The sequence below is a fragment of the Bombus vancouverensis genome, chromosome 6 (assembly GCF_051014615.1).
Source record: "Bombus vancouverensis nearcticus chromosome 6, iyBomVanc1_principal, whole genome shotgun sequence".
Lineage (NCBI taxonomy): Eukaryota > Metazoa > Arthropoda > Insecta > Hymenoptera > Apidae > Bombus > Bombus vancouverensis.
Genome location: NC_134916.1, coordinates 13,076,288 through 13,090,405, shown reverse-complemented (window position 1 = coordinate 13,090,405; position 14,118 = coordinate 13,076,288). Strand labels below are relative to the sequence as shown.

Genomic DNA, 14,118 nt, shown 5'->3' with positions numbered 1-14,118 from the left:
CATTGCATTGGTATACTGCTGTTACATCGCGTGAAATGGTCCGTGTGACGTCCTTCATTGTCTGACCGTCAAGGCCCAAGCACCATTAGACAGACCCACAATAAACCTAAGGCCCTACTAACACCGAATCTCATTAGCTTGCAGGAACCTTTAATCCTGCAAGTATTTTCGGTTTATACCTGGCACTTAAAATCCTTAGGTTTATTGCACGTTCTTACAAATTACGGAGAAAGCGGATATTTTTCTAATAGAAAAGCAGATTTTTCCCATAAACAAGGTCGCCCATGAGTCACGTCGGTAAGAGGCTTCTTCCTCCTATCTTCATTTCTAACGTTGGTCATAACTAATCGTCATCGCGGATCGTTACCCTCACTTTTCTGACGAAAAGTATGAGCAACAAATTCACGTTCTTCGTTCAAAGGGCACACCCTTACCGAGCTTTCCTCCGTGATTACATAGGAACGAATTTCACTTCTTTTACGGCATCAGGAGGGTCAACTTAACTTCTTGTACTTGCGCTCTAGACTTGTTCCACAGTAATATTCAAGTAACAGTTAAAGCTCGTCAGTTAGTCTACATCGACTCGAGTCGAAGGACAGTGCAAGGAACAGCAAGCGTCGGAAGTCAAGCAGAATCTATAAGTCGAAGACAGTCAATCGACAGAAGATATATTATCACCGTCGTCGACACGAAAGGAGTCTCAGGTTGTACTCGTTTGCAATTGCTATTTCACCTACTCAATCTTGTATTACATTGAAGTTGTTGGATCATTCAGGTATATAATAACCTGTTAATAGCAGCGTTATATTCAATCAACCACCTCTATTATCTCACAAGAAATAAGGGATCGAACGATTCGTGGCGCCGATTAGTCAAATCGTAACGGGAATTTATGACTTCCGTTGGCGCGCTTCTTCGAGATCGCGTCTCCCCGCGAACGTCCGAAAGTTCATGGTTCTCCAAAGATTGTTCTTCTGCCTGTTGTTCATCTGACTGTTGTTCATCCTCGTATTGTTCCTCCAGTTTTTCCTCCTCTTGTTCGTCGACCTCCTTCGTCCCTCCTTCGCGTTGATAAAAAGTATAGATAGGTATTTCCCTACCTACGTTACCCCCGTAACTGATGCTTCTTGTCCCATTCTCGTTCCACATTCTGCTGGCATTCGCGATTGGTAGAATCGTATCTTCTTGCTCTCCCATCACCATCGTACTCTCTTCCACGCATTGGACTGTTTTAAGTGCCAGGTATAAACCGAAAATACTTTCAGGATTAAAGGTTCCTGCAAGATAGGGCCTTAGGTTTATCGAGGGTCTGTCTAATGGTGCTTGGGCCTTGACGGTCTGAAAATGAAGGACGTCGCACGGAGCATTTCACGCGACGTAACAACTGCAATGTTTTTGCGGCAGTTGCTTTTTTTGACATTTGCGTCACGCGCAATCAGAAGTATAGTTCTTCGTGACGTATATTCGTTTAGAATCCGAACTGTCGCCACGATTTTAACCGTTTTTGTTTTTGACAGGAAATATCACCGATACTTAAGCTCGACTCTTTTCAGTATTTTTCCCGTGTTTTCTATATGTAGACCGTTAATTATAAAAACGTAAAGAATGTCAGCGCAACGTTCAATTACATAAATCTTTCGTAAAAGATCTATATCGAAATAAATATTAATTTCAAACGAATAACAAAATTGGCAAAAGATTCGATATAAGATTCTTATACCGTACGATACACAGCTACAAATTAATGATTAGACCTTCGACAAATTTCAAATGCTTTTTTCCAACTGCAAAATCCTCTTATAAAGACAGGATTAAAACGTTGGTCGACGGTTCGTCCAGTGGCAAGATAACGCGACGTTAAAAGCAAAAGGATGTCGCAAACAGAATTTTTGGATCAAAGAAATCTCGTCTACGTCGCTTATTAGAGAAACGGAACGCAGAAATATGCCGGTCCCTTTACAGCAAAGCGACACGTGTGTCAATGCTGACTTAAGCTTCTTCGTAACTTCCGGTTCGTCTGATATTTTTAAAGAGATCCTTTATACCAGAACATTTTATGCGTGCGATTCTCAGTTAATGATGCCTAGCTATTCGTTCGAAGATCAGGTTACTTTCTATAGAATACCATTCGCATGTTTCGCGCAAATCCTCCTCATACGATGTACGGTCGTTGCCGAGAGAAATTACTCGCGTTACTTCTTTCGAGAGACGAATGTCGAAAGTTTACTCTCAGTTCAAGACCCATCGAAACGAAGAGATAGCTGCAGTACGTAGAAACTAATGGTTTAATCTTCTAAACTTAACTGCGTCCTTATTTATATCGTCAATTCGACGAATGTTGAAAAACAACTTCGAAAGGACTATCGCGCTAAATATATTGCAATTCGGAAAGAACCATACTTTGTTCCTTAAAGGCTTACTTCACCTCTGCCTTTTAGTGACTACTTAAATGAACGTTATCTATTTCCTGTTGTAACATTGCATTAGATATAAAAATGTTTGATATCGTATCGTATCGTTGATTCGCCAGAAGAGTAATGCGTCTAAAGAAATATCAATTTTCGGATATGAACAAAAGTTAATTCTAAACCGAGGTGTATAATATTTTATTAGAAATTCTAAAAATTCAAAGGCTATTATCTAAAAATGACAGAGAGAAGGAAATCTATCTTTATCGATAAATGGACGCGATATTAATAATTACGAACTACAAACTTGTTGCAGACGTGTCGATATTATAAGGCGAGGGGTTAATTCTCTTGGATATTGTCGAATTATCTCAGCATCGTTTCCCTGTCGTTCGCACAGGGTAAAAGAGAACTACGACAAAAAAAAAAAAAAAAGAAAGAGAAAGATCGGAAAATCACAAATCCGTAACCGGGTTAGGCAGAATCTATTTGTCGACGTTCCTTCCTGCGCGGTTTTTCTTCGTCGTTACCCATTAGCGCGAAATCGCGGGTATCCTCCGGCTTCACTCTCACTCGTTCTCTCTATCTCGGTCTACCGCTAGTTGCAGCACAATAGCGCGTGGATACGCCGGTGGAGAATGTGCTTATAGGAAAACCATAGCCGCCGGTACGAACAAAATCAATGGGCCGTGAAACGAGGCTATTAAACGGTCGAGTCAAGCACCGACGATCCAAGTCCGACCAAGCTTGTCCCTTCTCATCGTGCTCGCCACTGGCATCAAACATCGCGGAATGTTATCGACCGAACTGTTTAATCAGCTCGAACGTCCGATCTTTCTAACCCTACGTAACGAAGAAAGAAAAAAAAAGAAAGAGTCGATAGACGGTTGCGGATTTTACGATTTTTTCGACTCGTCTTCGTGATTTGCGAGTCATTATAATCCAAGTTCATTCGTTGTGCTACTATCAGTGTAATTAGCTTCGGGGCTACTAGCGTCTTAATCGCTTTTCATTATTTCCTTTGTTGTATATATTGCTCGATCGAAAGATAGTGTTTCAGAATAACAGATATTTTAATTCGATATAATAGTTCGAGATTTGGAGGGGTCGCCTGGTAATTACCGCTACGGTATGACCTCCAGACGCGAGCCTCGGACAGGACGACCGTCAAGGGTACCGTAATGCGGACCCATCATAAACAGTGGGCCTATTGTACAGTCCAGGTACTTTAGGACCTATCATAAAATACCTATATTTTATGCGACATCTCAGGAAGACGGGACACGCGGGTTTCCCAAGGTCACCCGAGCGAACCGTCACTAAGGCAGCCAGCCCATTCAGAAATACACGGCTTTACCCAAGGACCAGGTAGGAACAGACCTGGGACACCCCCACGACGAACCTTCCGCTACAACAGCAACAGCCCCGAGACTCACTCTTGCAGCAGTATTCGACGAGTCAAGACGTATCAGTATCTTTAATAGTATCTTTAACAGTATATTCCGTAACTGGTTGTTAGTTTGTGTTAGTTCCGTATCTGGTTGTTAGTTTGTGTTAGTTCCGTAACGGGTTGTTAGTGCAACAAATATTGCACTCTGCGAGAAAAAGGTATTAAAATACGGTCGTTGAATCGGAGCTAATTAAAGAATCGCCACGTGATTGTGTTGAGGGATGACGCATTAAGACCGGAAGGAAACTCCGCTTTGTGCCGCTATGCAGCACGTTTCTTGAACGCGTTTTGCCACTTGCCAGTTGTCCCCTTAAATCTTTCCTTTCTACGATGCAACTTTTTTCAATATTATTCATCGAGAAAAGAAGAAAGTTGGAACGAAGTGGTGCGCGTTTTATTAATCGCATTGAATTTCGCTGTTGTAGAGTTCAGGGAAGCTTTCAGACTATTCGACAAGGACGGTGACGGAAGCATCACCAAGGAGGAACTTGGCAGGGTCATGCGTTCGCTAGGACAGTTCGCGAGGGCTGAAGAACTACGCACGATGTTACAGGAAATTGATATTGACGGTAAGCGCACACACATCGAAACCCATATATCTACGAAAAAAAAAACTTTCCTATTTTGAAACTAAGAAACGTCACGCTATTCCATTAATTCGGCTATGGAAACAAGACAATGTAAACGTGACGTGCGACAAAATAGACAAATGTGCCGAGAACCACGGTGGAACGTGGCGTTAATCGAAAACTTCCCATTAATATTCAACGATACTGTGAAAACGAAAGCGCATGGCGATCGGGTCGAGCACAGAGGTTCGTTAAAATTCGTAACGGTGTTTCCAATCATCTGGCTAAATTCATTAGCAACACGTTCGAGTGGAGCGCAACACCAGTCCCTTGCACCACTCCCGCACGTAAATCGTTCCGCTGTTGTTACGATCCTGTGGTTATAGTTTACGAACGTGAAACAAATAGGGATAGCCAGGTGGATTCGTGGATGAAGGTGATAACCGAACCACCGGCGAATGTCGCAAGTTTCGTTCGTTGGTGTAACCACGTTGGCCCACTTACAACCTTTCTGCCTAACGGCATCGCCTTAATTGCGGGTAATTTTCCAGAAGTGTTCTCTCGTCCAACAATGGGGAGAATGTTCGTGAGTGGAGCCTCTTTATTAAGCTAAATCCATTTCTCTCTGCCCGAGAACCCCTTCCCATCGTTACACACTTTTACCCCTTTTCGTCCGTCTATATCGCCACAAAAGCGGCAGACGGTCGTTTCGTTTGCTCGTTCTTATTTCGAAGCGCGTGGCTTGAAATTCTTGACGGCATATCCGATCCAACCTTCCTATCGTTCCGATGTCTAATCAGGAAATTCGTTGAAACTTAAGGACCAAATCGGTGGCCGTATCGCGGCCGAAATCTTGTCAGCCTCCTCGATACTTCTTTACCCTTTTAAAAGAGACGGGATGGTGGAAGATATCTCGGACGGATAAGACGCAAATTTTCGGTGAAAATTAAACCGCGCTCGTTGTTGTTTATGTCGATTGCTTCGTTAAGTGAACCGAGGCGAGGTTGGAGCAATGGAAGTAGATATTGGTTTCCGCGCCAAGGAGCGATGCTCTCGAGTTCGCCGTACTTTTTCGCCACAATACACAGGGTTCATATAAGAGTATCGGGACCTGTTGCTGATTCCTCCATCGCCAAAAGGAAAATTTCTTTTATCGCAATGCAATTGATTCTTCGCTTTACGATCGTGCTTTGTCACGGCACTAAAAAGCACAAATTTCACACTGAAACTAGCACAGTGATCGAACCGATCAACGAGTTGATCGATTCGTAGAAATTTTATAGATTTACGATGATGTATGATTTTTGGAAAGTTTGCTTTTGTATAAATGTACGTTATTTCATCCCTTTCTCTTTAGCTTCTTCGGTAGAAATATAGGCGCTTCTTTGTACTTTAGTCGTTGTTAATTTCGATGTTGTAAACTTCCGATCTGAATGGTACATTGAAATTCCAAGCAATGTAGCAATGGCCACAATCTCGCGCGAGAAGCCTTTATTCAAATGGAATCTGTGTTTCGCGAAATTACTTGTACGTCTAAACAAACAACGACGGCTCATTTCCCATGACGAATCCGAAAGCTGTCGTCGTCAATTGCGAGTCGTGTTTATGGCGCGTAAAATTTTCTCTCTATGTAACGTCTATCGTCGCGCGATAGGTAGTTTGTTATACGTCGACGAACGGCTTGTTCGTGAAAGATTTTATCTCGTTGACAGGGTTTTTATTAAACTATACGACCCGTTGGAAACAACGTAACGCGAGCGAACTCCTATAATTTACAGCGTTATGAATATCAAAAATCATTTAACTTCTCAACACTGATAACCAGATTTCATAACATCCAGATCACATAGATACACGTTATTTGTCTTTAAATATCTTCATTCCTGTTCAAAATCTTAGTCGTCGACACAAGTCCATGCTTTGCTTCTTTAGTTTCTATTTGCAGTCGTTGCAACACGTTCTTTACTTCGTTTTCTTATCGTTTGCTTACTTGTCGCAGACTTACTTAATAGTTTGCGACTTTTTAACAGTTTCCTTCTGTCAGCTTCAGCGCGACTCGTGATTACAAGTCGGTCTACTTTAACCGTTGTAGCTTCTTCAAATAATGTATTTAAAAGATTAATTGGACCGGTTTTGCAGTTTACAAATAATAATAAAGATACTCGTATTATCTTTATTTCTCTTTCGTTACTTGAACGTGTTTTTATTGTTTCTTTCATCTTTGTTTCATCTTCCTCGTTAATATTCCACAGCTCACGGACGTTCCCTCTAAGTTCATGTAATTCTCGCGTCGAATATCGTAACGGGAGCGAAGAACTCCGTTCGTGATCGTCATCCTCTCCGAATCAACGTCTGGCTTACCTGGCTTCACGCGGAACCTCGGTAGGATCGCTTCGAATTTCGATACTAGAACCTCGTGGCATGTACGAGTAATTAGAAATACGGATCTGCTGGCGGCCCGCGATACGAGACCATTGCGCGCGTCTACGTCTAATCGGACTCGTTTCATCGTGGATGCATCTCATCTCGATGAATACGTTCGCCTGTGTGCATCGTATAGCATTGAATAAAGAGAAAACAGAGAAAAAATGGAAGAGAGAGGAAAAATATTCCTATGCGCACAGATACATCGGCGACGGGACAAAACGGAAAGAAAAGCCGAGAGAAAAAATATCGCAAGATACTCCGACGATAGGACGCTCATGCAATCGCTCTGATGCGACATCCATCGCGCCATTGAATGCACCCACTCCTCTACGAACACGAGGAATCGTTCTTTCCGACTTAGTCGGGCCAACCAGACCATTCGTATGGATGGTTCGCGCCATATCGAATGTCAATCGTCACGTTGTGGTACTTCATGTTGCGTGGTCGCAAGTTGCGGTTTAGTTGCTGTACAAACGGGTAACAGGATGATTCTATGCTGCTGACTAAACGATTATAGCTTCCACGATTTAACAGTATTTTCTATATATATGTAATATCAAAAAAAAGGGGTTATACGCTTGGTTTATCATATATTTAAGTTTGAGTTGTCTCGGGATAGTATAAGTTGTAAATTTAAGGTATAAACTAAGAATCGTAAGAGTGCTGAGGAAGAGAGAAAGAGAGAGAGAGAGAGAGTGTAAGTAAGAGTGTATGCCTTGGTGACGTCAAAACTAAATGAGTAAAGGAGTGGGAGAAGGGTGCAAGGGTTGAGGATCAGCATTTTTTGACCTGGGAAGCCAGAAGTTGTGAGTCGAGTGTTACAACAAGAAGAATAGAGTAAGAAGATATTGTAGTCAGTTTTTGCATTGGGTATTGCTTGTTAAAATAGAACTAAACTAAATTTCACTTCAAATAGAACGTCCTTTCTTGTCCTTGCTCTGGGCTATTTAGATACTACATATAAAACTTAATAAATGCACTCTTTATATGTTTAAGGATTCTCAATTAAGATGCTATTTAGCTACAAGGATCATGTAAATGGGCAACTAAATACCATTACCAGTAGATGTTTCTTTTTTTTTTAAAGAGACAGTGTTTACTGTAAATTTTATTTTTATTTTTTATTAGGTTTTTTAGTTTTATTAGGTTGTCCGAAAAGTTTCATTCGTTTTATGAGAAAATGATAAACCTACAACGTTTTCTGTTTTATATTATTTCGTCGAATTACATACGATCGATTTTGTTCTGTCGAGATAAACCGTGGCATTTCACAGACTTGATTGCACGTTTGTATGAAGGTGCACTGTTGTAAAAAACACGTTTGCGAAAGAAAGACACTTTTCGGACAACCTAATACATCTCCATTTTCGTGTTTCTAATAGTCGGGTTGCATGCCACGCGTATATTCCATCGTTAAAACCATAATCCCTTCAAATCCTAAAGCGTTCCCACTGCGAAATAGCAACAACGGCGCATCATCCGTGTGTACCTAGCCTTAATCGGGACAACTAGATTATTCGTATGAATGACTCGTGGAACGTCGAATGTCGATCGAATGGCACGTCGCATCGCGTCCTGATGTTTGGCTTTTCGTATGGAGGTTCCGACAGTCACTGCTACCTGTAACTCGAAGACAGGTTTTTGCCGACTGGAACATTATTCATCGGCGAAACAGTTTTACCGCGAGAAAGTTGGAGAAACGGGGCGTAAATTGATTTTTGCAACCCAGTGGTGTTGTCGGTTATTGCACGGGCCTCTGACTTTCGCGGGATTCAGCGGATGTGAAAAATTGATTGAAGCCTCCACGGATTGTTCTATAAATCGTAGTTAGGGATAAAGTAATTGGACCGAGGGATTGAAAACAAAAGCTTCAGGTACCTTTGCTCCATTTAACATTTTGATTTATTCGTAGTCGTATTGTGCTTATTTCAACACGGTTTTGGTTGCTCGGTATCCACCTGAAAACTGTAGGTCCGTCGTGGTCAGCTCATCGTTACATGTTCGGAGTGTAAACATTGAGACATTAGTTAAAGTGCTTTGAAGTACTGCGGATAACAGAGGTTTTTGAGTCTTAGACTGTTAGAGCCTTGTACGGGAGTATGATTACGACAATGATTATCTCAAAAATAACAGCTTGTTAGTAGTACAATAGTAGCGCTAATAATCTTGGCAATCGACGCGACTTCAAATAATAATAAAAAACAATGCTTCAGATTCGGATTTTAGTTTATCTCTTAAATTTGATTTACGAGTTTGCTTATAGTTACCAAAGTTTTACGTGATACAGCATCCAAATATATCAGGTTTAGCTATTATATTATTACGTTAAGCGCTGCGAATGTTTTTAAACAAATTCCGTGTTGTTCCAGTGGAAATTGATTGTTGAGAAATTAGTTTCTAATTGCAAGTATACTATTCGTCTGTAGCCTATTCTAGAACAGCGTGTGTGTAGAATGTTAGATCAGATGTTATTCGAAGTTCATTTTAAAAATAGGCTTTAGGTTGCGATCGATCCACTTCAACGAAGTGTTAATTAAAATTCGTGACGTCTGCCGTGTTTGCGGAACGAGACTTCACGTTAGCTTCGTGTTAGCCTCTCGTGCTTCATACATATTTTCACAAAAATGCAATTCAATCATACGCAATTAATATCGAGACACCAGCAATTCTTTCTTTTATGCGCGAAATTAATTTTAATGCTCGAAACGTTTTTTTATGAAAATTCCTCAAAGTTTAAAATACAATGAATACCACGTTTTATTAAAAACGTACAACAGTGTCCTGGAATTTTCTATGTCGATGTTAAACCACTAACCTTGTTCGCGCATTTAAATATCACTGCAACTTGTTATTTCATTAGCACTCGAAGTACGTGTCAGGAAATCAGTTACGATTAAAAGCGATTCGTTCGATAGCTTTTCGATCGATGAATCGCCACCTATACGTGTGTATACAATGTTTCAAATTCACCCTTACTTTTCTCCACGATATCTAAATCTGTTTGTGTAACTACATATGCGAAAATGGCCAACATTCATCACCGTATTTGCCGACGTTCGAAATTTACGACAAAAAAAAAACAAAAAAAAACGAGAAGATTAAAATGTTACATAAAATCGGAAACGCAACTACTACGATATAACGTGGCTTCCGCGAGACGGCTTCGTTTTCTGTAATACGAGTCTGGTTTTAAACCAAATCGTCGATAACGATTCGCCACTCTGATTTGCAAAACGATTGTAAATGGAACGGTGATTCCACGAGGTCCAGTAAACAGCGAAGCCTTGCACGACTATTTCATGTACATATTCCATTTCAAACGGCTATTTGATACACAAACGAAAGAGGAGTGTTTCGTCACAGGGGTATATTAGGTTCCGTGATCCCCCTCTGTCCATCTTTGACTTCATTTTCCGGGGGAAAATGTTACGAGTGTATCGATACGACGTCTGACTCGACGGCCACTGCTATTTATTTCGCACGACACATGTCATGCTCGTTATTTGCTTTTTCGTGAACGAAAAATAAAAATATATTTTATGTATATCGATATAATCGTAAAATATCATTGTATGAATGAGGTCGAAAAACATCTCCCCGGAATCTTGATTTCACGAGTACGCCTCTATTTATAGGGATATGGTTGAATAACATTCTTCACGGTTCACGGTTAACACGAATTGGATGACCACAGAGGATGCAGCCAAGGTTCCATACCATTCGTTCGTCTTTTACGTTTTTCTCGTGATCCGAGGGGAACATCGTTCAACAAATCCTGGCTTATTTAGATCCCGATCTATTTCTTTGTTTATGCTTGCATGCCGTATTCCACTTCTGTCGAACGCACGACGAATTTAAATTTGCTGTTTCTGCATCTGTAACGAGCGATCCCCTGGGCTGCTGTCACAAGCTCTATAAAATATTCCGCTACTTTTTTTCCCCTTTCTGCTCGCCCTTTGCGACACGTTATTCGCGCGCAATTATTCACAAGTTTAGCGGTGTTTACGAATTACGGAAAATCCGTGGATGGGGGGGCGATCGAAAGCCCTTCTATTCGTCGCTTGAACGCAAACAAACGAAAATAACTCTTCCTCCCGAATATCATCGACGGTATTGCGCGATTTAGAGTGAAGTATCGTTTCGAGAGGGATTGTAAAATGTACCAACAACCAACCGTTTGCTTTTTCGGTGGCAAGAATTCCACGATACAATTTATTCCGAGAGCCGGATGAAAGTCACGAAACAGACTCGGCTAATTTTCGAGGAGAGCGTCCGTTTCCCGTTTGTGTTTCTCGCCACGCTCATTGTCGATGAAGTCGCTAACTTACGACGGTGCTCCCTGCTCAAGATGCGTCAAGAGATTGCAAAGTGGCGGCACGGTTACTCTGGTTACGTCAACCGCGCGTCCCTGGAATTTACCATCTGATGTCCGGATAGGTAAACCAAGAGCACTTCGCGTGAACAGTGTCTGTATGTACCTTGCGTTTACGTGTCTCTCCGCGCTTGCGTTTACGTGTAAGTATACTGTAGTATATACAGAAGCGGAACAAACGGAGCGCCAAGGCGAGCGGTTAAGCGTGACGCAGTTGCGCGAGTGCAAAGGTAACCGAGGCTCCTCTACTGCCAGACTATTAGCGTATCTAGACAGACTGCATCGCGTGTTTGTTGGCCTTTTGCGCAACGCCCTGCTTGCAAGGCGAGCACGCGTTAATTCGTCGTAACAATATACTAATTAAAACTTGGGCATCCGCTTGAATGGCACGATCGTTTACACCGTACAATCTACGGCAACTATTTCACACGTGGAGGTCGTTTCTCGATCTCGGCACGTTCCCCGATTCCGTATGACTCGTGTAATTTTTAAACGCAAGAAGCTATTTTATTTTACAAATTTTTACAAACATTTTATTGATTTTTACAAATTTTACAAATGTATCACTGGTAGAAATATTCGTTTATTATCGATTAACGGGCTATAGTCCAATTACATGTATGCACTACATGTCAGTCATATAAACAAACACAATGTCATAAAAGTACAAACACAATGTCAAATCGCCATCTGTATCGCGAGCTTACACAAGGAGCGTTTTAACGAAGAGATATTTCCGGCGAAAAAGTCCAGGCACTCAGCAAAGTGGTTAGCATATACAAATAGCGTACAATTAGCAAATTAAGAATACACGGTACACAAATTCAAGCTGTTGAACGTACATTGTTAGCATAAAAAATATTGTTTCTCCTCCTATTTTTAGAAGCTACGCAGGTACTATTCGTGCTAAGGAACGGAAAATCAATATCAGTGGTTAAGGTTTTTTTTTTTTAAAGAAAAATCACGTTACGTATCTTCCTTTCATCTGCAAGCGATGTCGTGTTAAGCGTACCAAGATCAGGCTATAATTATGAAATTATAGTTAGCAATATTATATCGCCAAAAATTTCTTTTAAATTACGTATATCGTTAGGTATTTCAAATACAATTGGAATGTAGCTTCGCGATATTGTCGTTCATTGTCCGTTATCTGAGTTTCATTGTTCTCATCTTTTTCTCTACACACGCTGTTATACAGTTATGTAGTTTTTAGATAGATTTTTTGTTTAATTGAAATAGGTTACTCGGAAATTGATAAGCCGTTGGAACGTCCGACTCCCACTCAAATTTCCGACCGATAATCCAATTTGTCGACGAAAAAAAAAAAAACGAAGGAAAAGCGCGTTCGAATAATTCTTCACGCCCGGGCGTTTAATCGCCCGAACAAACGAACGTTGCTTATCTCTGTACACGTACGCGATAACACGACGTGCATAAGTTCACGTGGACACGAGGCTGATAATATTAGACACGTGATTGTGCACGTTTTATGTGTAGACGCGTTCGAAATCCGGCGGATTTTAGAAACATAATCGCGCGTAAATCGCGGCGCCCTCGTCCGGAATAATATTTCGACCGTCTCAGGAGGACGGGAAATCCTGTAAAGTCACAGAAAATTGCCGAGTTTCGAAAACACGACAGCTTTGCTTGGAGAAGACACGTACGAGTTTTATAGGTTGCGTTTTGCCGTATCTTTGACTTTACCAACGGATACGCTTCCGTGCAGATAGCGCTGCACCCATGTTTTACTTGACATCCTTTACAAGTGGATACGTGCACGAAATTCAACGCGATTATTCCATTTACAAAGCTGCTTTAAATACAATTTACCGGATGGCGTAATTAACAGTGAATAATAATAATAAAGGAAGGTTGCCTGACGTTCTTAATTAAGTACAATTTTCGTGTAATTTTTACAGAATTCCTATAATTCAGTTTCTGCGCGATTCTGTGCAACTCGTGCAATTTTTAAACGCACGACAAATTATTTAATCCTTCGCCGTTTCATGTAGCGCCGATAGGAATGTTATACCATGGAAAATTCTTGCCATGAACGAAGAATGAACAATTTCAGTAGACAAAAAAATTCCCCGCCAATCACCGGAAGCTCGAAATAATAACCATTATACAGTCTGTACACACTAGTCGTTTGTTTGCCCGAGGGGAAGTGGCAAGAAGGTGCTTTTCTATCCGAGACTGTGGTTATTTATTTAAAGATGAAGGATACGACCAGAATGTTATCTTTCGATGGTCTTCCGTCATGGAAAATTGTCACACTATCGAAAGCTCTCGGTGGGTTCTCGTGTATTTTCGTCGGTGCTTTCTCGAACGTGTTTCCCACGGGAATTACCACCGAGAGAATTTATATAGTTCCTTAACCACGAAATTCTTCTTCGTATATTTTGTCTACTGTTCCATATTTTACACGCGGTTGCACGATCGCGACAAAATAGGCGGCCGGGGAAGGGGAGATAGAAAAAGATGCAGATAATGGAAAACGCGATTTTCAGGATGGGAATGCGAAAAGCGTGGAAAGCAGCTTTCGTATAAGAACGTCGAGCTTACATCCGAGTCGCCAAGTTTGTTAATCCCTCGATGTCGCGGCTTATGTCTTCTCATACTTTGCAACGTTCTTTTCATTCTCGGCACGAGAGTTTCTTTTCGAGTGGTAGTTTTGAAGTAAACTGAATCAGAATTGGGACTGTAAAGGGCGGGAATGATAAAATCTTTCTTTTGCACGGGTGAGAGATTGTATCTAGACAGGATGAATAGCGTGTACGTTGTAAAGCCACATTTTTTTCTTTTAAATAATTGTAATAAATAGTTGTAACAGAAAAACGAAAAATGCAGAGATTCCAGTAGAACGGCGTTTGAGAATAAATGGTAGCCATG

The 14,118-nt window shown here is 41.1% G+C and overlaps 1 protein-coding gene across 3 annotated transcripts in view; it reads left to right on the top strand.

Moving 5' to 3' along the window:
* LOC117155805 (uncharacterized) overlaps positions 1–14,118 on the top strand; it is a 77,391-nt gene that overhangs the window by 36,963 nt on the left and 26,310 nt on the right. For all 3 annotated transcript variants that reach the window (XM_033332177.2, XM_033332178.2, XM_033332175.2), the window contains exon 3: positions 4,284–4,427. In XM_033332177.2, coding sequence (XP_033188068.1) covers positions 4,284–4,427 — 144 coding nt within the window. The remainder of the gene's footprint in view (positions 1–4,283; positions 4,428–14,118) is intronic.